This window comes from Mixophyes fleayi, chromosome 3 (assembly GCF_038048845.1).
Source record: "Mixophyes fleayi isolate aMixFle1 chromosome 3, aMixFle1.hap1, whole genome shotgun sequence".
Taxonomy (NCBI): domain Eukaryota; kingdom Metazoa; phylum Chordata; class Amphibia; order Anura; family Limnodynastidae; genus Mixophyes; species Mixophyes fleayi.
Genome location: NC_134404.1, coordinates 10,163,615 through 10,189,991, shown reverse-complemented (window position 1 = coordinate 10,189,991; position 26,377 = coordinate 10,163,615). Strand labels below are relative to the sequence as shown.

Sequence of the window (26,377 nt, the reverse complement as noted above, 5' to 3'; positions counted from 1 at the left end):
ACTTTTGCAGATGACACTAAACTCTGTAAGGTAATAAAATCAGAGCAAGATGTAGCTTCTCTACAGAGGGACTTAAATAAACTGGAGGATTGGGCGGCCAAATGGAATATGAGGTTTAACACAGATAAATGTAAGGTTATGCATTCAGGGATCAAAAACAAGAATGCAATCTATAAATTAAATGGAATTAATTTAGGAGAATCTATAATGGAAAAGGATTTGGGAGTGCTCGTAGACAGTAGACTTAGCAATAGTGCTCAATGTCAAGCAGCAGCTGCAAGGGCAAACAAAGTATTGGCATGCATAAAAAGGGGCATAGATGCAAGGGAAGACAGTGTAATTTTGCCACTGTATAAATCGTTGGTAAGACCTCATCTTGAATATGCAGTACAGTTCTGGGCACCACTCTATAAAAAAGATAATTTGGAACTAGAAAGGGTTCAGAGAAGGGCCACAAAATTGATAAAGGGTATGGAGTCATTAAGTTATGAGGAAAGGTTAGCCAGTTTAGGCATGTTTACTTTAGAAAAGAGGCGTCTAAGGGGAGATATGATTACTATGTACAAATACATTAGGGGTCAATACAGAGAGCTTTCATGGGAACTTTTTACCCCAAGGACCATACACAGGACACGTGGTCATCCCCAAGGTTAGAGGAGAGGAAATTTCACAACCAGCAAAGGAAGGGGTTCTTTACAGTAAGGGCAGTCAAGATATGGAATTCATTGCCAGGGAAGGTTGTGATGGCAGATTCAATAGATATGTTTAAGAAAGGGTTAGACAAATTTTTAGCGGAAAGGTGTATCCAGGGATACGACCGTTAATTAAAATAAAGGATAGTAGTGGATATAGGGTAAAAATAGGACTTCAATATTGAGTCTGGGGGGATTTTCACAATTGAAACAGATTGGCGGTTGCTTACTCTGGATTAATTTCAAATATAAGGGCAGGATTGCAGGAGATCCAAAATAGGTTGAACTTGATAGACTGGTGTCTTTTTTCAACCTCATCAACTATGTTACTATGTATGTTACTTTTTTCGGGTTGCACCCACTTTATGGAATTCCCTCCCTCGCACAGTAAGACTTTCCTCTAGTCTTCAAACCTTCAAGCGTTCTCTGAAAACCCACTCTGCAGGCAAGCTTATAATATTCCTCAACCACCATCTTAATCTCCCTAGGTTACCCTATTACCACCCTCTACACAGCTAACACAAAACAACAACCCTCTGACCAACATTACCACACACACAGCCCACTAAATACTTTTACCTTTGCATTCTAGCTGGTCCAGTGTGCAATACGATGTAGCACATGCCCTTGTGTTTCAAACTCCCATTGTCCCATAGATTGTAAGCTTGCAGGCAGGGTTCTCTCACCTCTCTGTCTGTCTGTATTACCCAGTATTGTTTTATTAATGTTTGGTCCCAATTGTAAAACGCTACGGAATTTGCTGGCGCAATATAAATAAATGTTGATGATGATGATGAAAATAGCGGAAAAATCCAAAAGTCATTAGGAGTTTGTTTTAATATTAGCCTTCCTATTTCAGCTAACCTCCATTTCAGTTCAGTCCTGTTTGGTATGTCATCAATATACCTATATATATTATTAATATACCTTATACATTATCTCTATTTTACGTATAAGAAAGTTGACGGCTGGACTCTGGAACACTAACAAAAGTATGATTAGCATATGGGAAACTGATGAAAACCGTAAAGAAAGCAGACTTTTGTTGTTACACTGACGTCCGGCAATTTGTTTCCATATGCCTATTGTGGGATAGTTGTGTTGCTTAGACTGACCTGTTGTCTCATGGCGAAAGTCGGGATCACTCATGTGGTATGTAGAGTAAAAACTGACCTTTGTTCTTTGCCATGTGGTCTTTTGTGCTACGTGGCTATCTCCAGACCTGGCATAGCCGTCCCATTAGGGGAATACCTATCACATGTCACCTGGAGGATGTTAGGGGGGTTTGGTCAGTAAGGACTCTAATCCAATCCGAAGGTATCCACAGATAGGTAGCTGACAGTTTCCACAGGGTCCCGGTATGAAGTTTAACAGAGCCTGTCCTGAGGAAGGTGTGTTTGTTTTGGGGAAAGCCTGAGACTAGAGCTAATACTGAGATCGGAGTAATATAACCATTGGATTATACCCTTCTGGACTGTTGAGATTGTTTTAAAAGTAACTGTGGAAAAGGTGGTGTTGCCCATAGCAACTAAACAACTTCTGACTTTTATTTAGTGTAGTTTATAATATCAAAGCAAACATAGAAATATAGAATTTGATGGCAGATAAGAGCAACTTGGCCCAACTAGTCTGCCTTTATTTTAACCTATGGGAACAGCCAACCCTATTTGATCCTTAGTTCTTTATAAGGATATCCTTATGTCTATTCCAAGCATGTTTAAACTGTTCTACTGTATTAGCCTCTACCACCTCTGATGGAGGCTGTTCCACTTATCCACTATCACATGTCCTCGTGTTCTAATACTTCTCTTCCCCCCAATGTCAGTGCATGTCCTCGTGTTCTAATACTTCTCTTCCCCCCCAGTGTCAGTGCATGTCCTCGTGTTCTAGTACTTCTCTTCCCCCCACTGTCAGTAGATGTCCTCATGTTCTAATACTTCTCTTCCCCCCAGTGTCAGTACATGTCCTCGTGTTCTAATACTTCTCTTCCCCCCCAGTGTCAGTACATGTCCTCGTGTTCTAATACTTCTCTTCCCCCCCAGTGTCAGTGCATGTCCTCGTGTTCTAGTACTTCTCTTCCCCCCAGTGTCAGTAGATGTCCTCATGTTCTAATACTTCTCTTCCCCCCAGTGTCAGTACATGTCCTCGTGTTCTAATACTTCTCTTCCCCCCAGTGTCAGTACATGTCCTCGTGTTCTAATACTTCTCTTCCCCCCAGTGTCAGTACATGTCCTCATGTTCTAATACTTCTCTTCCCCCCAGTGTCAGTACATGTCCTCGTGTTCTAATACTTCTCTTCCCCCCCAGTGTCAGTACATGTCCTCGTGTTCTAATACTTCTCTTCCCCCCAGTGTCAGTACATGTCCTCGTGTTCTAATACTTCTCTTCCCCCCAGTGTCAGTACATGTCCTCATGTTCTAATACTTCTCTTCCCCCCAGTGTCAGTACATGTCCTCGTGTTCTAATACTTCTCTTCCCCCCAGTGTCAGTACATGTCCTCGTGTTCTAATACTTCTCTTCCCCCCAGTGTCAGTACATGTCCTCGTGTTCTAATACTTCTCTTCCCCTCAGTGTCAGTACATGTCCTCGTGTTCTAATACTTCTCTTCCTTTGTAGAATGTTTCCCTCCTGTACTTTGTTATAACCTTTGATATAGTTGACAGTTTATCTTTACTGTTGCATGTAGAAACGTTTTCATAAGTTTTTACATATTGTCAGATTTGCAGACTCCAAAATATGTTACATGTATCACTAGCTGCAACCATTTGTCTTGTTTCAGTTTGTAAGATAATAAAAATCCTAATTGTATCATTACTTGGAACATATAAAGAATGAGACAGTGAAGAAAGACAACAGACATTTGAAGTTGTTACATTTTAATGAAAATTTGTACCAGAATCCACTATTTCTTCCCTCATTGTTGGCAAGCCACAGGGCAGGAAACAAACGCATTGGCACTGTGGCTTGTGAGCTGGCAGGGGTTGGGGGGTACAGGACAGAGGACAACAGAAAGGGGGGCTGTGTCGTGGAGATTAGTGCAATTTACCTCTAGCACCATTACATTGGCGGGGAGAAGCGTGCCGCGGTTTTCACAGCAGAGTGTAAGGAATGCAGTCTGTGTGATATTGTCTGTCACTCTCATATTACACAACATACTGTAGGTCAATAAATAAAACTCAAAACTGTACAGCAGAAAAATGCATAACAAAACAACCTATTACAACATGTACAAAACACCACAACTCGGAAACACACACTAAAGTCCAGGGCGAGACTTATCACACCAGATTTATCACAGTGACACAGCAGTGTCTATATGGTATATCAATAGACTCAGGAGAAATCTCATTGGCTCTCTAGCTGTGGTGGAACTACAAGTCCCAGCAGAAGCTCTACCACAGATGGACAGCAATCAACTGCCTGTCTGTTGAATGCTGTCAGTTATGTAGTTTTTGCCTTTCATTTAGTACCCACAATACCTCACTCAGCCTCCTAAAGACTGAAATATGAGAGAATGTTTTAGATCTACATCGACTAAATAGCTTCCTCCCCTCACAGCAATCACTGACCGAGATACATATTATGTGAGAATCTTTACAAACTCCTCTAGATACATACTGTTATCACTGATATAACTCTACAGATCTTTATAGAATCCTTTCTAAAAAATGCTTGATAAACGGTCTGAAATTTTCTAAAATCACTGATTTCACTGTACTTTTTTAGAGAATCCTTCCCTACATATGCAATTGTTGATAAAGATACACTTTCCTTTGAGAATCCATTCCCTACTTATGTAATCATTGATGTAGACCATGGGAGCCCTTTGCCCCTTTACACTTGCCATTTACATGAAGTTTTACTATAACTAACAAACTCTGGGGCACTATCGAGCATCTTTCCTTCACGAGGGACTTGTATACCGCAATGTATTCACTATTCGATATATATACATTTTTTGTAACCCTTGTGTAATGTTTTTTATTTGGACTGATTCCCCAGTGTGTGCAAACCAACTGTACTCCAAACCCCTAAGGTGTGTGGATGGGTTGGGGCATGGTTCATGTGTGATGATAAGTGGCACTTAATGCATATATGATTCAACATTATCCCCTGATACACTAAACAGGTTACAGCACATTGTTTTACAGACAAGAGAACCGAGGCGCTGTATGACCTTCCTTCAGTCACAGAGGTCAGGCAGAAGTTATTGCTGTTAGAATATACGTGAGAGTCGGTCGATGCAGCCGAAGAGTCTGACGGGAAGGCAGTTAGGCGGTGGAGCACTTTAATAATGATGAATGTGTGACAGCAGCTAATGGCACCGCAAAAAGACAATGGCAGAGATACAAGGACATTTATCTGTCTGCAAACCCCATTTTATCTGCTTGTCTTCCAGAAAACTCGTACAACTAGTTCAACTGCTGCATTCCCACTTCCAGACACAGTGCCGTTGGTTTACTGCACCCATACTGTCAGCCAGCATCGCCTGTGTATGACCAAGCATATTATCATAATGACCACAATAGAGTCAACAATACACCTTGGTTCAAACACAGTATACTGTAAAATTGTACATAATCTGTGTACACCCGTCAGACTTTCAAGTGAGGGAAATAACTTCACCAAAATCACCCAGATATTGCTGTACTTTGGATCATTCATGATGGAGTTGGAAGCCTTATCAGAATAGGAAGTGGGATCAGCGAGACCACAGAATATTACTAACCAAACTTTTAGTGTGTTCCAATAAGTGTCAATATCACATGTTACTTTATCAGCCGTATGAACATAGCTGGGATGCCCATTCTGGGAAAGGTTAGACTGAAGTTGTGAAAACAAAGTTTCCAAGTCAAATGTTCCAGTGGCTAAATCAAGGCTGTGCCAGGTAAACAGAGATAAATGGAAGCCAAGGTCTAGTTATTCTAAACTCTGACCACTTTATAACACTGAAATAATTCAGCTGTTCTCTGTTATTCCTGCAGAGACATGGTCATTGGCTGCTCACGTGTCTGTTCAACCTCTTCTTGTCTTCATACTCTCTCAATGCCTCTCCTACAACCTGCCAACCTTCTGCCCATCTCACCATCCACTGGACCCTTGTTACTCTCCAGCTGTTCTGGAGCTACAAGCAGGCTTTCTGCCATTCTTAGTTCCAATACTGCAGGGAAGGAACAGGCTGCCTCGGTCTGGTAATTTAAACAACACTCTTCATCAGGAGCAGTCAGAAAAACTCATGATGTATCTCCCGCGTTTAGCTCGTCCCTTGGTTTTAGTGCAGCCCATTGGGTATGAAATGATGGAGCTATATCTTAATCCCATAGCAGGATATATGGGGGCATGATTTTGTTTGCTCTATGGTGCATATATTACCATGGGAAGGGGTGCCGCAGTTTAACATGGTAGGATATGACCAGGACTGGGCAGAAGCAGATGGTTTGTATTGCTTAGCAGTGGCAGAACACAAGGGTTTGGTAATAAAGCCAGTCTGTATCTCATGCAGTATATTGACATTGAGTATGAAGACAAAGGGCTAGATTTACTAAGCTGCGGGTTTGAAAAAGTGGGGATGTTGCCTATAGCAACCAATCAGATTCTAGCTTTCATTTTGTAGAAGGTACTAAATAAATGAAAGCTAGAATCTGATTGGTTGCTATAGGCAACATCCCCACTTTTTCAAACCCGCAGCTTAGTAAATCTAGCCCAATGACTTGTATACAGGTCCAGGAGACTTCTTCTGATTCTCTGATTGTAGAGAAGATGATAAATGGAGGGGGCTCAGTTTTGGAGCTACTCCTGGTATCAGGCAGATGCCTCTTCTGGCAGCCCCTGGTCCTGGGAATTACTGCATATTCTATGACCAGGCACCTACTAGCACTGTTTAGACATTGTTACACGTTATTTGAAAGCAATAACATATGTCATGGGGGTACTATATAAAGAGATGCAAGAATCAGGATTACAGATCTGACTGTTGAGGATCCATATTTAGATATCCATGGACCTGATAAGTGCAAGGGGCATGATATTACTTGTAACAGCAATATCTCCATGGCACATGAGACAACTGCTGGCCAGTCAGTTCACAGTTACATCCTTCCACACACTCGTAGGTCTACATCTCCCACACATACACAGCACAGCACACAACATCAGCTATCACTACGGTAAATAAGGGAATAAGACATCAGCGGCAGGCGTTTTGGGCAGAAGATTTGTTTCAGTTTTGATGGAGACGATGATACACTGTTCTCCCGGCCGCAGACATTGCAGTGTTGTGTTGGTCACTGGGAGATTACAAGTGGAGTCTCGGTGGATCCCCACTATCTTGATTACAGGTGAGTTTACATGATGTGTGTGATGGGGGGGGGCAGTAGTGCTGATCTCCTGCAGGAGTGGGGTGTAATGGACCCAAGAATTGGTGGGTGCAAATCAGTGCTGATTACCAGATCCCACTGGATCTCCCCCCGGGAGGGGCAAGGATTCGGGCGGAGGCTCGTTTTGGGACATGGTCATCAATCTGTGCACCTGCGGGAGAGAAGGAGGAGAACGTTATAGTGATGTGGTCTCTATTACCATTACTACCCAGCTGTAAGCAGATTGATAAACTGTTCAGTATCTTACACATGTGTGTTAATTTCACTCGTATAGGATAAATCTGTGGGTGCATCTGGATTTCATGCATTATCACTATTATGGAGACAGAGCTAACTCTAAAACATTTAAGTACTTTTGTGTTAGCTCCTGAATTTCTACTGGTAAAATGTAACAGCAAATACATCTAAAGAAGTCTAGAATCCTACTAGAAATAGTTTTCCTGCACTTTTAGCAATACAGATCAATTGGGGATAAATCCAAACTCCCCTCTAACTCATTAATGCCTCTAAAGCAGAAAGACTTTGGGGGAATAGTTGAGAGCTGATGTGGTGAAATAGGGTGCCAGGGTCCATCTAATAAAGGTCAAGCCTGCATGGTGCCCATTTCCCCAGGTAAGGGTTAAGTTCCCTTACAATGCTTGTACCCCCTTGGTGTTCCATTACAAATATTGGCAGTGGGTGTACTAATGATATGTAAGCCCGGTGCCAAGGAAGTGGTCAAGTTGTGAATCCCCAGCACTGGGACTCTTATCTCACAATCCAACAGATCATTGTGTGAGCTCAGCCACTTTAATGTTCCCCAGTGCCCAGGCTCAGACTGTTCGGAGCCCTCTATATGTGGAGTAGAGAAGGGACAATTTCAGACAGTCCAAACCACTCCAGTCTTACCCAGTCCCTACTCCTTTGGCCAATGAAAGAGCTTCACCACAAGGATGGGAAAAAGCAAAATAGTAAAAACTCTTAAGGGAGGGGATTCCTCAGTCTACTGCTGAGTCAAGACTGGGAGTCAAGGATCCTGACTGGTTAGACTGAATGCCTGGATTTGCGGACTACTGGCGAGCTGGCAAGAGTTATTATAGTTAACTGGTTGGTTGAAACTGTGATAAGGAAATGGGATGGACCCAACAAAACTGAGGGGCGCTAGTGCCTGTGGTTGGATCTGTAAACATTAGTGTCCTGTATACTGTCTGTAGTGGACTAGGGTATGTGGTCCTTGTACAACTGGATTTTGCTAAGGCTACTGCCCATAGACTTTGCTTTCTAGGACTATGAATTGAGAGGACCTGCCTACTACCACTTTGTGTCTGGAAGGATCTAAAGTCTGAGCCCCAGGAGGAGGGTAAACTCTATGAGTGTTCAAGGTTATTCGAGATGAACGTTTTTCCTATGTTTGTGCATTATACTGTTATGCTAGTGTTTTGTGTTGACTACTACTTAATAAAACTAGTTTTTATTATTCCAGTAGCTATGTTGGGCTATCATTCCCACCCATTAGATGGAGGTACTAAATAGCCACCTCGAGTGGTAAACTTCCTTGTATGCAAATGGACTACGGGCAAATCAATCCAGAACATTTTACAGATCTGTCAAATGTGCCTTCACCTCTTACCGGATAAGCTGAAGCCGGATTCGTGAAGATCCCGCATGCCACCATGGCGAGTTGATGGTCGAGTTGGAGTGTCTGCTAATGGACTTCCTGTTTCCTTTTTCCCAGAATGTACCACAACTGCCACATCCCCCTGGTATGGAGTACGGTCTACAGATTTTAGGCTTAATGTCTTAAAACATAATGGAGAAAATAAATACACATATTTTTAAAGCTGTAGTTTAAAAAAAAATAAAAATTAGCACAGTGATAGAACATAACAGCCAATATTCATAGTAGACAGCTCTCAGAATGGAAATACATCAATATCAGCAAATTCGTACTTAAGCACACTAAAATAACAAACATGAAAAATTTGTAGGAAACTCCCAACCAACCACCCCACACAGTTGATCTCTACAAACATGTGTCCTCAATTATTTAGTTCTGGTGGAATCCAGGAAATGACTTGGATTCTATTGTTCAAAGAATGTTCTAAATATTATATTATCATATATCTATCCCTTTGATAGAGTCACTGACGGAGTAATGAAATGCGTCAGGGTTATGGCTGAGAGTGCTCCTTTACAAATATACCAAAATCCGAATATACGACACTCAAGACCCGTCTGACCCAGAAGATATTGTGGGTCAGACGGCACACTGCAGTATCCGGAGGAGAACAGGCATCAGGTGCAAGTAATCTCTTGCTAAATTCAACACCAGTTTTTGTGGGGAAAGGAGATGACTGCGGACTATAAAACATATACTTTTTCTAACCCTCTCTTCCCCTCATATTTGTCAGTCATATTTAAGCTTGTGTATATTCTATTTTGAAAGTAGTTAAATAACTGCCAGCCTGTATCGTTAACATGCAGACTAGTCCATTGTTTCAGTCTAGGCAAAAAGGATTATTGTCCACCAGTCCTGTATTATTGTACATCACACCAGGGGGTCTCTTAAATTTGTTTAGATGGGGGTCTATGTGTGCTAGTATAGGAAACGGGCCCACAGACAGAGGAAGGCATTGTGTATTCAAATGTAAGTGTGTCTGGATTGTGATCTTTCATGTTTACGCAAAATCTGCTGTATAGCCACATAACAATACCTGTTCCTAATTAAATCAGGAGTGATTCATCTGCTATCTCCTGGTCTGTATGTTAACCTGTGAAAAAGTAAACACTGGAAATTACCCAATCAGGCCAGTCCTGGAATTGCTGATAAGGACATTTCTGGGCTTAAAAGACACCTAGGGAGGATAGCAAATTGGCATTCACTTAAGAGTGATAGCTGAGGTCAGGCTAGCGTTGAGATATATTAATCTCTGCCCCTGACAGGAAAGGGACAATCAGTCCCTGGAGTACTGCCGTTGCCCTGATCTACCTCTCCAGGTATTGGGGAGCTCTGTGTCCGTCGAAAGCGGTGTGACAGTTACTTTGGGCCACTAAGTTTGCTGGTAGCCTTAAAGGAGAGAGGCAGCAGTCCCCGAAAGTAACAAGGATACTGGTGAGGTGTGTTTATTATACCCTGTATGTTGTCTATGCCAGACTGTAGTGATATTTGTTGGAAGTTATTATTATTTACATCTGTTGTTGCTGTTTTGTGCTACCATTTTGTTAAATAAACTTTATTTCGGATATTTGCCTGGGTGATTTTGAACCTTGGATAAGTACCGGGTATGCCAGCTGTGTTGTTGTGTTAAACCCAGTATCCTCACAGTTTTATTAACTTTACGCTTTATAAATTCTACCTCAATATCTACTAACCAGTGGGACTATTCAGGTTGCTCTATTTTCTGTTCTATTTCTTGCCATATTAGCAGTGGAAATATTTCTAAGAACATCTTTATTTCATTAGCATATACTTACATTGGAGTCTGCAATTCACTTAAAGGACTTTATAGAAGAACAGCATGGATAGTGGGACCTGACTGCTTAGAAGGTAACTAAAGACTTATGAATTATAGTGCAGTATGTGATTTTAATAATATATAAAAAAAAATATTATTGAATATGCATTTTTAATACATCAAATTTGTCTATACTTATCACAGTGTCGAAGTCGTATAATTGGATGAACGCAAGTATATTGGTTAATATTGTTTTATTGGTCGATTGCACTCAATATGCCACGCTACACGTGGCATACGGCGATCTCATGGTAAAATACGCACGTACACATTACAACATTTAGTTATTTATATAATTCATATTCATATTGGTTCCGTTATACAGTAATTTATGAGCAGATAGTATTTAGTTTATTACTAGTTTATATATATTATGATTATTTGTACACTTCAGTGTTATTTAAGGTTCAGGTTATAGGAAATGTGTCATGTCTGATATCATTTTATTCCCCTATTCATCAGCAGCTGTCCGGTTCCATCGCCGAAGAGATCGCATATTGCATACTCTAGTTATTGATGTTAGGCAATATCTTGTCAGATTGATATCAGACTGTAAAATGCTAATGGACTAGTTGCAACTGGTTTCTGGGCGGGAGAATCATCTGGAATGTTGACCTCAGCCTTTGAGGGGGTTGTTTGAACTAGCCTATGTTCTGTTTACCCTGGACCCACCCGAAGTCTGGACCTATAGAAGCAAGCCAAGTCATCTGCATTGTTCTCTCTGTAACACTGAATGTATATATGATCATAGCTGCGCTCCCAGTTTTCAGTCTACTCTGACCACAGTGTTCAAGGGTGAACTACTGTTCACTGGTGCCCGTGGTAGTGCAGCGTAGCGCAGCGGTATGTATGTATCTTTCGGTATTGGCTGTACCTTAATGTATTATATTATAATCTTGTATTGAACTGTTAACTTTTTACATCTGCTAAAATAAATCACTTTGTGCGTTGGAAACACAATACAATCGCCTATGCAATGCTTATTTGAAAATGATAGAATTACTTTAATAATTTGGGGGCTCTGAGTTTGGAGGTTACGTTATCGGCAGGTATGCAACGCTTACGGTTTTCGGTTCCTCAACAAAGGGTGGATTGACGGACGCGTCTCATATGGGAAAGAACGCAATGTGTTCAAGACCTGTGGTTCACTCTGTTGCGAAACCGAATGTCCATTGTTGCATAGTCTGAAGGAACGCTAATTTGAATCTAGGGACAAGAAAGAAAAATGTTTCTTTTTATTGTCGTTTTGTGTTTTAAAGGGTATTGCATTGCATAGGGTATGTGTACTTCCTCCATTGAGTATGTGTATTTCCGGTATTGTTGCCACGTGTGTAAACAGTCATGATCATAGTCTGTTATATATGCATAGTGTAATCACTTGGTAAAATCTCTGAAAAGATAGTGCCATTGTTTGGGAAATTTATTTTCTGTACAGAAAACAAAAGGTTGTGTGTGTATGTGAATATAAGTACATAAAGACAAAAGTATACTGGTAATGGAATATAGGTTTTGTTTTGCACGTGCGCCCAATACTAATCACGATGTTTATTGATAACTGGTTTAAGCGGTGCGATTCCACCGCATGATAAGGCCATGATTGAGTATTGGGATGGCAGCGTGGAACTGTTGAAAATTGATAGCGCTATGGTTCAGGTGTGTCTGACGGGGCATGGTAAAAAGAGGACCTGGCAACAAAGGTTCTGTTCTCGGTGTGAACAGGATATAAAGAAACCTTTGTGTGAAGTGGTGTTCTGTTCTAACAAAGAGCAGGTGATAAAGAGACACCATAGAGTATGCATGGCAGGTATACTCGAAGCGAAAATAACAGGTTTCGCGGAATTCCCAATAGTAATCGCAAAGTTTACTGATAGTTAGTATCCGAAAGCGGTGCGATCGGACCGCATGGTTGATTTAGTGCAGCCGTGATTGCAACTTGGGAGATGTGGGAGGAAATACACTGCAACCACTGATATTCTTGATTGATATCAGTTGCAAACAATGGTAAAGTACTCAAACTAGGAAAGGCATTGATATTTTTACGGGGACGTACCTGTTGAAATCGTCCAGGGCCAAGAAGTCATGGCCAGTTGTGTGCTGCCTAATGAATGGCCGGTTGGTTCGGCAAAGTATGTTATGTATAATAAATACGGTGCGTATGCAACGGCATACTGCGACAAATGAGTCAAGATGACCCGGGAGTGTGTGAAACCTTTCCCAAACATAGGTAGTTTTGACTCAGAGGTGTTAAATAATGTTAGAGATAAAGTACGGTTGATTAAATCAACAAAAACGAGAATTGAACATGATGACTGTTTAAAATTGTGGCAACAAGAAGGGTACACGTGGCAAGGGAAGTGAGCGTTACAAAGCGTGGAGAAATAAGCGCATGCGCACCCTCGCCGCCAGATATGTGGTTGGGGTGGTAGGTACAGCCAATACCAAAAATTTTAAAAGTGTAATGAGTAAGTTGTATGATGTCTTAAGTAATGTTTTAGAAGAAGAAGATGTACCCACAGTCATTACAGCCATTGCCCATGCCAGTAACATACACGGACAAGGAAAGGAGATGGTTCCACCAGCAGGGGCAGCGGCTGAAATTGGTGAGAATAATGTAAAGGTTGTCAAAGGGGGAGACATTCATTGTACTGCAACAGCGATTCCAGCAACTAGTTCAGAACATAGTGATTTGGTAGGCTTATATCCTGTCCGCACAACAGCAGTTCCCAATGGGAAAGCGGACAGAGATGGTGTAGTTCCCATGAAACATGTAGCAATGTATTTTCCATGGACTAAGATGGAACTATTTACAATTATGTCTGATTTCCTTGATCCTAGAAAAGATTTGGCCAAGTGTCAGAAATTTATTAGACATTTAGGTAATGCACACGAGCCTACTAATAATGATTGGCGAGTGTTGTTTAGAGCTTGTCTTCCTCTCGATACTGATATACAAAAGTTCATTAAGGATTGTAGGTTGGAGAAGGATAAACCCTTAACTGAGGATGTCAATCAGGATAATATTGGACGTATAATCACACAGTTGGCCATATATTTCCCAGTGACAGTGGAATGTGGAAAAATATTCACAATCAAACAAAAGGGTAATGAGATTACAACTGATTATTTTTCTAGGGCTCTAGCAGTCATGATTAAGTACACAGGGATATCAGATATAAGGGAAAATCCACATCATAGGGAGGTAGCTGTTGCAGTACTAATGGACGGCCTCCGGGAGGATCTAAGGACCTGGATACAAACCTCTTTTCCTAATTGGAGAGGTCTCACGGTAAATGAAATTCGAGAGAATGCTGTAGAACATGATAAAAATATATGTAAAAAGGAAAAAGCGCAGAGTGATAGGTTAATGATGTTGGGCATCCAGGTGTTAAGAAAATTACATTCAGAACCTCAGAATTATAAAAACCACTATAAGGGACGAAAGAAACAGAAATCTTTGAAGTGTTTTAACTGTCTTATGAAGGGACATTTGAGGAAAGATTGCAAAGAAAATATTAGAGCAAAAGCTAGGACATTAGGACCAGGCAAGGCAAATAATAATCTGTGGTAAGTATTAATGTGCAAGTTTAGAAAAAAAACTGATTTAGAAAGTAATCTTTGTTGATTGTGTTTGTTTTATGTTGTCACATGCTTGATTTTCTGATCGCTGGCCGATGGTAAAGAATGGAAATGTTTGTTTTGTTTGCTGTTTTAAGATAACTATCTTATTTTTCTTCTCACAGATAAGGGTACACATAAGAAATATAGACTTAGTGTTTAAAGGGGTGGGATAGAGAAATAGAAAGATTACTCTTGAAAGACTAATTAACAATGGATCATTGGAACACTCTTTTTTTTAGGCAGCAGTGGCTCATGCTAATTTGTTTGGCTGAGAATCATTATCCAAAAATGAAGTATGTACATACTTTGCTCCAAAATATCGTTTTGTGTATCTCACATGAGTCATCAAGAGTTAATTTTTACATTTCTCTGTCATAAGTCAGAAAGTCCATTGAAAAGGTATGTAGTTAATGTGATACTGAGTTCTTAATGAACAAATGACGGACGACACTGGATTGCACGGTTGATGTATGACCCCCTAGTCAAGTATGGGGAGGGGTCACAGTTAAGCAAATAGCTAAGGGGATTAGTGAAATGAATACAGCCATTTTCTCATAGAGTCCAATCCAGCTGTCATTTTTGCTGTAAAATCTCCCTTTCTGCATGTATGTTTGTTTTCAAACCCTTGTATTCAAATCTTTGTATTCCTATTATTCATTGCTTTCTTATTTCTCATTCTTTACATCTATGCTAGTCTCTCTCGCTCTCTCTGCTCTTGTATAGATACAAAAAAGACATAGACACAGTCTCATTAATGGGGCTAAAATATTTTTTTATATAAGACAAATTCAGGGATGTACACACTAGATTGACATGAGTTACAGAAACAGTCAGGGGTTTGGTGTTATGTGTATAGAAGCTGATAATTTTAAGCAGAAAGTTTTTTTTGTGTGGAAATACAATTCATGTTTTTATAGATGCATATCTGTTTTGGTGTTTTTTGTGTTTTGTGCCTCCTCGACATAAATGTGCCTTTATATGTACGCACAACGGGTGGAGACAGGAGATTGCTGGAGGGTAGACAAACAGATATGCATCTCTGTGTAGAACATTGAAGTAGGATTTTTTCCACAAGATACGACATAATGTGAAACCCTAGAAAATGTAGAATTTTTGTGTTTTATATTTTTTCACTGTTTGACAGACATGTACTGGGTACTGTTATATTTGAAGAAAGTGTTATAGAAATAGACCCCTTTGTCTTTCTCACTTAGTCAAGTAGCTGAATGTGAGGTATTGAGAATGGCATGTGAGTTGGCAGAGGAAAAATCAATTGATATACATTGGTCTTCAGCATTTTTCTAGTCTAGGGGGCGATGTTGAGGTGACTGAGAAATCCTTTAAAGCAATACCGGCACATGAGTAGGACACTACATAGAGGACTTTATACAGTGACTCAGTTACCAACTGAAGTAGCTGCTAGTAAAGTCCAAACTTACACACACGACCATACATGGCTGTCACACCAGGGCGAACATAGCTGTCAAATAGACAGCAGGGTTTTATGTGACAGCTAACAAATGTTTTGTTTTGTTTTTCATTGTATTGTTTTAGTTTTAAAATGTGAACACACACACAAATCTGCACACATACACATATTGGTTAATATATGAAGATTTGTGTTACCTGAAGAATTAACTGTCTGGAAGGTGAAGAGATGTGGTAAGGAGTCTGGCGGACCCTGGAGAGATGGACAAGGTAGACCAGTAGCTCCCAGAGTGTATCTTCCAGACCCAGCGGAGGCAGCACATGGTTTGGCTCAGCTGGGTATAGAAGGTATGTGCAAGCTGTTAAGAGTATATTGGGGTGCACCAGACGTTTCTTCTCAAGCTAGTAGGACGGCAACGTCCTATCTTGATTAAGAGAATGTCAGTAAAATGATACCAATAGAGCCATCCCATATCCCTCCTGCAGATGGGTTTTTCTCCAGGTAAAACAAATCCACGTCATCTAATTACCACCTTGCAGAATCCTCAAGTATACACTGGTGTACCGATAAACTATGTCTAGGTAAAGGTGTATTGAAATGTGTCTAAAAATGTATTACTATGTCATACTCAAAGCTTTTGTTATTCAATGTGATAGCCCTAGAGTTATAATAGGTGATAGGGGTATTCATGTTATTGATAATAAATGTATAATGTATGAGTAGTGGTGACAAATTACATACTTTCGATTAGCCACAAACCAGTGTGAACATAAAGTAACGGTACTAGGTAGAATGAATTGAATAGAATATGAGTTGTAACTTGATTGAAGTGACTGATAGCTTCAGCCACTAGTCCTTCCCCGCTACCAAAGATCACTCCTGGGCAGCCTCTTAACCTGTCGATTTTTAAGATGTTCTTGACCCCTCTTGAGATGAGATTTTAACTGAGAGGATAGTTTAGACCTTGAGAGGGAAGGTAAATGGTGAGACAGCAACCGAGAACGTCCAAAGCACTGTTTCCTGAAAAGTTACACTAACTGTCAGGATGTTGGATTGGGAGAGTAAGTTGTGGAGCAGTAATTTCTTAGGCTCAGGTGATTAGACAGACAGGTACCAGGTGTAGGCTACCAGCATCACGGCTTCAAGGGTAGCAGAGACACACTGGTGCCCATTTCACCCACTGCAGAGGGGCCAACACTCAAAGAAGGGTCCAAGTGCACTCCTGAACCTATTCTGGGAGGCCTCGAATGCAGTTGGTAGCACCTGAGGCAAGGCTAAAACAGTTGTCCAGCATGAAGTTGTAGTTTTTCCTGTTCTGTGTTTCTCTCATTTCATTCTCTTCTCAGGACGGTCACTTCTTTTAATTATTAGCAGGTGACAGAGGCTGGTTCAGGTAATGATATTGAGGAATTGGGGATGAAGGAGAAGTTAGTAGCATAATCGGTCCAGCCAATTATTCTATTCAATTCAGGGGTAAAGGAAAATTTGGAAACCTTGGAGCTTGGGGAAAGTGCTATTGTCTGAGTAGCATTACGTCCGTAAGTACGTTGACCCCCATAGTTAAAAAAGAGGTACACCCAGCGATGCCAGTCCAGTAATATTCAGACTTGAGCAGGCATCCATGAGAATGATTATCATTCTTGGGAGGGTAAGGTTTTAGACCAAACATAGTGCTGGGCATGCTCTCACGTGCCTTAGTGATTATATCAAGTAGGATTAGTTCTCTTTTCACTAAATATTCTTGAGCTACCCAAATTAAGGGTGGGAGGTCACTAGGGGAAAAGTACAACACCTAGGTCGCTTAGTCTGGAGTCTCCCAATAGTTTGCAAGCCGATCACTAATTCATGTACAAAGAAACCTGAGTATCGGGAGACTGGGAAGAACGAACAGACAATAGCCCGCCCACAAGTGTTGATGAAAAGAACTGATGACATTATTAGAAGTGTGTATATTAACGCAAGCTGAAGGAGATTGTATATGACATTATTGATAGACATAGGATGATGCTATTGATGAACATGAAGTGTTTAAATGTATTCTGAGCTTAAAGACATGTGTTGGACAGATGAACCTGTTAAACTTGAAGAACTGTAGTAGACTATTCTGTATAACTGATACATTTTCTATTGTACTCTGTACCTTTCCAAATAATGTATTACGTGTTTTATTGCACCCTTGAAGGGCATACAAAAGGTTATCTCCAAGCTCCAGAAGTGTACGGTCTATAGTAAAAGAAGAAGTCGTTTTGAGGATTAAGACTCTCTCTTATGATAACTTGTTTAGATCTACAAACAGCGTGGTCATACACCAAGGGGGACTTGCATTACATAACAATGAAAGGTGGTACCGAGATCCTGCATATAACATCTTTAAGGTGATAGTTTATAATACTATCAAAGGGTGGAACTGTCGAAATCGTATAATTGGATGAACGCAAGTATATTGGTTAATATTGTTTTATTGGTCGATTGCACTCAGTATGCCACGCTACACATGGCATATGGCGATCTCACGTAAAATACGCACGTACACACTCGCATTACAACATTTAGTTATTTATATAATTATTTATATTCATATTGGTTCCGTTATACAGTAATTTCCGAGCAGATAGTATTTAGTTTATTATTAGTTTATATATATTATGATTATATGTAAACTTCAGTGTTATTTAAGGTTCAGGTTATAGGAAATGTGTCATGTCTGATATCATTTTATTCCCCTATTCATCAGCAGCTGTCCAGTTCCATCGCCGAAGAGATCGCATATTGCATACTCTAGTTATTGATGTTAGGCAATATCTTGTCAGATTGATATCAGACTGTAAAATGCTAATGGACTAGTTGTAACTGGTTTCTGGGCAGGAGAATCATCTGGAATGTTGACCTCAGCCTTTGAGGGGGTTGTTTGAACTAGCCTATGTTCTGTTTACCCTGGACCCACCCGAAGTCTGGACCTATAGAAGCAAGCCAAGTCATCTGCATTGTTCTCTCTGAAACACTGAATGTATATATGATCATAGCGACGCTCCCAGTTTTCAGTCTACTCTGACCACAGTGTTCAAGGGTGAACTACTGTTCACTGGTGCCTGTGGTAGCGCAGCAGTATGTATGTATCTTTTCGTATTGGCTGTACTGTAATGTTATATATTAAAATCTTGTATTGAACTGTTAACTTTTTACATCTGCTAAAATAAATCACTTTGTGCATTGGAAACACAATACAATCGCCTATGCAATGCTTATTTGAAAACGATAGAATTACTTTAATAACAGAGATAAGTGTTTATCAATATTTTAATAATTGTTTATCTATATTAAGCACAGTCTAAAACTGTTTATGTTGATCTGAATATTATATTAATTACATCTTTGTCCATTGCAGACTATTACAATGTTATTACATTTCGGTGTTGATGCACGAGAAAAGCTCCTTCCATTTTTGGGGTTCAGGAGCTCACAGAGACCATGTTGCTCGGAAGGAAGTGTTGTAAGACAAGGATGACTGCAGTGTATGCGAGAGTCGTTCTTTGTTAGATTGTTGGAAGTATATCATCTTAATGAGATTGTTGTACCAACTATTAAATACATTTCACTTCATATATAAAATGTATAAAGCAGGCACCATAGTTATTTACTACTACTGTATGCAAGTCAATTTGGCTCCATAACCATCATTATAGTCTGTTTTTCTAAACTTTCACATGTTAGATGTTCTACTGCCATCTACTGTTCTACTGCCATCTACTGTTCTACTGCCATCTACTGTTCTACTGCCATCTACTGTCTCAAGCCTCAAACATGTTCTCCTGTGAAAAAATAGCTACTTATTTGTAAGCATCAGTAAAGGCAAAAACTCAGAAGAGGAAGTTAGCAAATGTTGCATGTGTATCTCGGTTCTTTCAACTTAGCATAAGTAAATCTTTTTATGTTTTTTTTTTAAGCCAACTCCTGGCTCTTTGTCAAACCACAATAATTCTCCAAATCCGTTTTTGATGCTGTGACTTAGATCAACTTTTTCAGAAAACTTGGAGAGGACATCTCGCCCGTAGCAAATAAATCATGTAAGGAATTTTACCTTACTATTGATGATTTGTGATTTCTTCTTGATTTAAAGAGGATATGTAAATGTGTAAAAAAAGAGATACAGAAAATATAAAGACCAGCAAAAGTCCATCATTGCCTCAAGTATTAATGAGATGGCCGTGGAAAACATTGAATAAGGTAAGGTAGACACCATAGACACAAGTCCTTCAATCAGTGTACTGTTCTTCATAAACTCCATTATATCGTGTTTTTAACTTTAGATGCTGTTAGAACTAGTTCTACTGCCATTTACTGTCTAAAGCCATAACTTGCTTTCTTCTGGAAAAATACCTAGTGACATATTATGGAAAGGTTTTTTTGTTATCTAAGGAGCATCAGTATAGTCAAACACTCTATATATATATTTTTTTTTTTTAAGCTAGCACCTGTGTTTTTGTGAAACACAGTAATTCTTCTCCCATGTAGGAGAATTGTGATGCTTAATTGTGGCTAGAGTTTGATTTCTGCATTTTGGGATACTGTCTACCATAAGGATAATATGAGGAGAATACAGATGATATACTTTATAAAGTATCAAAAAATTTGAGGTAAATTGAAATGTCATTATTATCTACAATAAGGGGACCGTTAATCTCTCATTGTAACTGTGCAAATATTGAATACTAGTCATTATGTTATAACTGTGTAATATAAACTGATAATCTTTCTTTAAATCCCTCATCTCCTCCCAGTCCTCCAACCCTCGCCGCCTCTTCGCCACCTTCAACACTCTCCTGTCCCCCCCCGCCCCTCCTCTCCCCTCCTCCCTCACCGCCACCGACTTTGCCTCCTTCTTCTCCTCGAAAATTGAGGCCATCCGACTCGAAATCACCTCCTCCCATCTTCCGCCCCCCCTCACACTTCCTCCCTCTCCCTCCCGCCACCGCCCCCTCTTCTCCTTCCGCCCCACTACGGGCGAAGAAGTACACTCTCTTATTTCATCCTCCCCTCCGTCCTCCTGTCCCCCATCCCCTCCCACCTCCTTCGCTCCCTCTCCCCCGCCACCTGCTCCCACCTCGCCCACCTCTTTAATCTCTCCCTCTCCGCCGGCATCTTACCCTCCTCCTTCAAACACGCCCTTGTATCCCCCATTCTTAAGAAACCTAACCGTGACCCCACCTCTTTCTCTAACTATCGCCCCATCTCTCTTCTCCCCTTTGCCTCCAAACTACTTGAGAGGCTCGTCTGCAGCCGCCTCTCCACCTACCTCTCTGACCACTCCCTCCTTGACCCCCTTCAATCTGGCTTCCGCCCCCTCCACTCCACTGAAACTGCCCTGGCCACAGTCACTAATGATCTCCTCTCCGCGAAAGCCAGGGGCCACTTCTCCCTTCTCATTCTCATTCTCTTGGATCTCTCAGCGGCCTTCGACACCGTTGACCACCCGCTCCTGCTCCTCACCCTTCAATCCTTTGGCCTCTCCGGCCCGTTCCTGTCATGGTTTACCTCCTACCTTGCTGACCGTTCCTTCTCTGTCTCCACCTCCGGATCCCTCTCCCCCCCCTCTTCCCTTCCAGTAGGGGTCCCCCAAGGCTCTGTTCTCGGACCCCTACTCTTCTCTCTTTACACCTCTTCCCTGGGGAAACTCATCAGCTCTTTTGGTCTCCAGTACCACCTTTATGCCGATGACACCCAACTCTACCTTTCCTCTCCCGATCTCTCTTCCTCCCTCCTCTCCAGGGTGTCTGCCTGCCTCTCTGCCATCTCCTCCTGGATGTCCTCTAGATTCCTCAAACTTAATCTCGCTAAAACCGAACTTATTGTTTTTCCTCCCGCTCATTCCCCCTCCCCTTCCGACCTTTCTATCTCTGTTCTCAACTCCTCTATTTCCCCTGTTCCTCAACTTCTCTGCCTCGGTGTCATCCTTGACTCCTCTCTCTCCTTTGCTCCTCACATTCTCTCTCTCGCCAAATCCTGCCGCTTCCAGCTGCGGAATATCGCACGCATTCGGCCCTTCCTCTCCCAAGATGCCACTAAGGCTCTTGTCCACGCTCTTATCATCTCCCGCTTGGACTACTGCAACCTCCTCCTTACCGGCCTCCCCCGCACTCATCTCGCTCCCCTTTGCTCTGTACTTAATGCAGCCGCTCGGCTCATTTTCCTTTCTCGCCGCTCTTCTGTCTCCCCCCTATACCAATCCCTTCACTGGCTCCCCTTCCCCTACAGAATAGTGTTCAAGCTCCTCACACTTACTTTCAAGGCTCTCTCCAACTCCACTGCTCCCTACATCTCCAACCTTATTTCCATCCACGCTCCATCCCGCCCTCTGCGTTCGGCTAATGACCGTCGCCTCACCTCCCCCCTGGTCACCTCCTCCCATGCTCGCATCCAAGACTTCTCCCGCGCTGCCCCCCTTCACTGGAACCAGCTCCCCCGCTCCATCAGAACATCCCCCAACTTGTCCAGCTTCAAACGGGCCTTAAAAACCCACCTCTTCCTCAAAGCCTTCCAGTCCCCCACCTAACCGACCTCCTTCCAGCCTCCCACCTACCGCCGTCCCTATCCTGCCCTCCTCCTGCCTCCCTCCTCTTAATTCTCCTCTCCCCCCTCTCCCTCTCTTGTGTCTCTGTCCGTCCTACCCTCCCCTTAGATTGTACGCTCCTTTGAGCAGGGCCTCCTCTCCTTCTGTTCTCCACCACCTTAACTCTGCTCTCCAGCTCCTTGTCTCCTCCGTGAGGTCCTCCTGCCCTTCTGCCCCTCTAGCTTCACCGCTGGGGGCTCTCACCTTTCATCTAGCTGTACTTTGAGCTTCTGAGTTACTGTACTTTTTTTTAACTGTACCGTGCTGTCTCACCCTGTATCGCGTCTCTGTATGTCCCTGTACGGCGCCACGGACACCTAGTGGCGCCTTATAAATAAAAATTAATAATAATAATAATAATAATAATAACTGCTAACATCGTTCAGATCCTCCACGTAGATGGTCTGACAGACGGAAAACCTCTAAATAAGGGCAATATTTGATATGGCTGAGAATGTTCTTCTAATGTGTATTTTACTATAACCAGGTGCTGTCACAGACACACGAGTAAAGACAGTAATCTATGCACCTAGATCTGTTATCGCAATGCCCAAATTAAAATAGTAATTCTTGTTATCCAATGGTAACCATAGATGGCAAAAATAACTAGATAGTTAAAGTGTATTTGTCACCTGCATTTAACCATCCATGAGAACAGAGACTACTACTATATGTAGGAGAGAGGTCCAGATGATGTGAAATAATATGTTATGTAACAATAAATCTTGATGAAAGGCTCAATTTATTACATATGTTATAAGAAACATGATACATGGATGAGATTTCTTAAATTCCCTGAATTGTGTAATAATAAAATAAGGTATAAAATGAATACGCACATCTGTGGACTATGGGTGTCTGTTATAAATGACCTCAATATCTAATTTCTAGACTGTACATTGTAGATTGCGTTTCGCAATCATGAGTACACACCTTTCATTTACGAGCACTGGGATATCTCATTACCTTTTCTTTCTGTATCATCTTCTTGTATAAATAGTCTGGATATGTCCTCATGGGGAAGAAAGACCCAGACCCTTCTGCACACATAAAGACCCCATTCTCGTAGACCACACGGCCACGACTGATGGTGACCAGGGGCACGCCGTGGCAACGCATATTCTCATAGATGTTGATATCACCTCCCTGAACCTGGGTGCTGGCAGTAATTGTCCTGGGAAACAGGATGGATAAGTGAATATAAGACAATGTGAGATAAATGTTTATTAATTTCTGGACTGCAGAAACAACATATATATATCAATCAATCAATTATTACTTTTATTATCACTTATTTGTTAGGTGACACAAGATTTCCGTGCCACCTTTCCTCAACATGTGTCCACACTCCACTGACCTTCATACAAGATAAAGCCTCCACCATTGCATACATTATTGGCCGTTACCACAGCATTAACCCCCATACTTCCTACAGTCACAGAAAAATGTCTGCAATTGTCAAACGTACTGTACCCAAAACAATTCATTGTATCAAAAATACACTATTTCCTGCAAAACCTCCTGTCCCAACTGCTGTACCCATCAACCTTTAGTGCATTCCATAAATTCCATTTCCACATATACTAAACAAGTTCCTGCTGGAGCACCCCCCCCCCACACACACACACACACACACACACACACTGGTGAATACACTTAAGTGTACGGAAACAATGACTACAGTGTCCTACACTCCCCTTGTGCTGGTATCAGGCAGTCTCTTCTTTATCATTAGCACATTTCGAGATGGGTTCACCTCCGCATCAGTAGCGTATGCACTTGGTTTGCGATAAGTCGCCATCATCAGCCTGGATGTGTGCCAGCCCTCATGCCAGTCTGCATGGGATCTTATGAGTGCACCCACTTTATGGACATTCCAAGAGCCATTTCATGCATGATACGCCACGCAAACTACCATACGCCCCACTCTGAACGAGCCCCGTTGTGTGTAAATGACAGACCGTAAGCTGTGAATTATATAACTTTACAAGACCTAGCGGATCAGGCTTTTGTGTACTTTTCAAACAACAATATTGCGTAACCTTTGAAAAACAGTTTTGAGATTTTTAAGAGTTTTATAAAGGATTTCAACAATACCCCAAAATGATATGGTAACTCAATGTGAGAGGGCACAGCCTGACGCAAGACACTCTGAAATATGTCTAGAGCCACGTAGTAGTTATACATCACAACACTATAATAGTCTTCAGCTGCCATTACTACACCTTTATGGGTCTGATTCAGACCTGCAACTTTTTGCCACTTCCGACTCGTTGCGCCCGAAGAGGGGTGACCGAGAGGAAAGGGCTGTTTTAATGTAAGCAATGTACAGGAAGGGAGTGTTCAAGCAATTGCGGATTCAGACTGGGATGCAGTCAGAGATACGGTTGTGGGTGGTCAGGACAGGTGTGCGCAGCGGATGATGAACACCGGAACTAGTGATCCGCTTGTAATTAGAGGTTTGTGAAGGATTCACAGACACCTTCTGAGACTTTAGTGATCACTCCATGGATTAGAATTTGCAGAGCACTTTGCATCAAAGATGACAAAAGAAAAATATCTGGAAGTGTGTCTGGAAGTTGTTCCTGCTGTATTAGCTGGTTAATTCAACTTTAAATAATGCTTAATAACTATTGCGTTCATAACATATAGAATAAAAGATTTTTTGTGCAAGTTGGCCGTACTCGTCTGACGGGTGTGTCTGTTGTCAAGTGCACACGTCTGGTACTCGCACAGAAACGGACACATCTTCCACTCTGAATACGCATAGACCCTGCGTATCACAAGTTACACTTACGCTTGCGATCAGGGTCGGGGCCTGTTGGGGGATAGACCGCCCCCCCCGGTGACCCAGTCCGACCCTGCTTGTGTTCCACTCTGAATCAGGCCATATATATATATAATTGGAGAATTCTACGAACCACAATGATCAAAGTGGAGCAAAGTATGTTTGAGAGAACAAGACTAAGACACAGGTGAATCTAATGTACCTATATAATTTATCTAAGTACCTTATCATGAGTGTAATAACAGAGATATGTTATATGCAGAGACTGGTAACAAATTGATTAATAAGTAACAGAGGTGATTATTGGACACAATATTACATTACACCCAGTACTGACACATAGTTTCAATTACCTTGCTGCTTCTGGGTCCCAGACCACCACGTCGGCGTCAGCCCCCGGGATAATGCGGCCTTTACGTGGGTACATGTTGTGAATTTTGGCTGCGTTGGAGCTCGTCACAGCCACAAAACGGTTTTCGTCCATCTTCCCTCCCACCTGTAACACGCACCAACATTATCATAAAGCAACATAGACAACAAGATACCCCCACAGTCCCTACATTCTCTGATCAACTACTAGTGATCTGTACACTACCCGAGCCTGAGAACGGTTACGCATAACGCACGTCAGGGAATACGCTGTCAGTAGTCTGTTAAGTTAGCTCGTCATTGTATTAGAATGCAATAAACTGAATTACTAATGAGAGATTCATAGTCACATCTGAGTAACGGTATAGACAGGATATCTCAAACTGTTGGAGGAAAGAGATAGCGAGATAACGCTGGATTATACAAAGAGTAACAGTGCGGCATAAGAAAGGATGTGAGAAATTAAAGGAAATAGTCTCGATACAGATTTTATATTAACTTTCAATGAATGATTATTGTGAGACACATCAGAGCAGAATTATTCTAACGAGGAGTCATTCAGCTGCCTATAATTACATGACCTGAGAGAACATCCTGATTGTTTCGTTTGTTGCAATTTCTTTTGAACAACATGAATAGCAGATATTAGGATCTACACATATTTATATGCACACTTAATTATTCCCATATGATTATATGATAATTCATCCAATTAGATGATAATCAGGTTGGTCAGACAACCCCCACCTGATTATTACCAAAGCGAATTGGGATTTAATGGAAAGACTCTCTGCATAGACATAATTCCAGACTGCTTTTAAGAAAATGTGATTTATTTTATCTTATACTAAAAATATAAACAGAATTCCTGCATTCCATGGAATATTAGATAATTTAACCCTATACAATTGTAAGAATAGTTGTAATTTGGAGACTAAAAGTAGGTAATAGGTTTATAATCTCCAGTGAGGTTTTCTCATATCCTTTATAAACTACGTCTCAA

At 41.3% G+C, this 26,377-nt stretch overlaps 1 protein-coding gene across 1 annotated transcript in view; it reads right to left on the bottom strand.

Annotated features, from left to right (window-relative positions):
• Positions 1–3,551: 3,551 nt before the first annotated feature.
• The window catches only part of DPYSL5 (dihydropyrimidinase like 5), a 90,429-nt gene continuing 67,603 nt past the window's right edge, over positions 3,552–26,377 (bottom strand). Inside the window, exons 10-14 of the mRNA XM_075201097.1 lie at positions 25,359–25,501; positions 23,184–23,391; positions 8,679–8,847; positions 6,404–7,220; positions 3,552–6,225 (exon numbers count right to left, since the gene is read on the bottom strand). Coding sequence (XP_075057198.1) covers positions 7,135–7,220; positions 8,679–8,847; positions 23,184–23,391; positions 25,359–25,501 — 606 coding nt within the window. The 3' untranslated portion in view covers positions 3,552–6,225; positions 6,404–7,134. The remainder of the gene's footprint in view (positions 6,226–6,403; positions 7,221–8,678; positions 8,848–23,183; positions 23,392–25,358; positions 25,502–26,377) is intronic.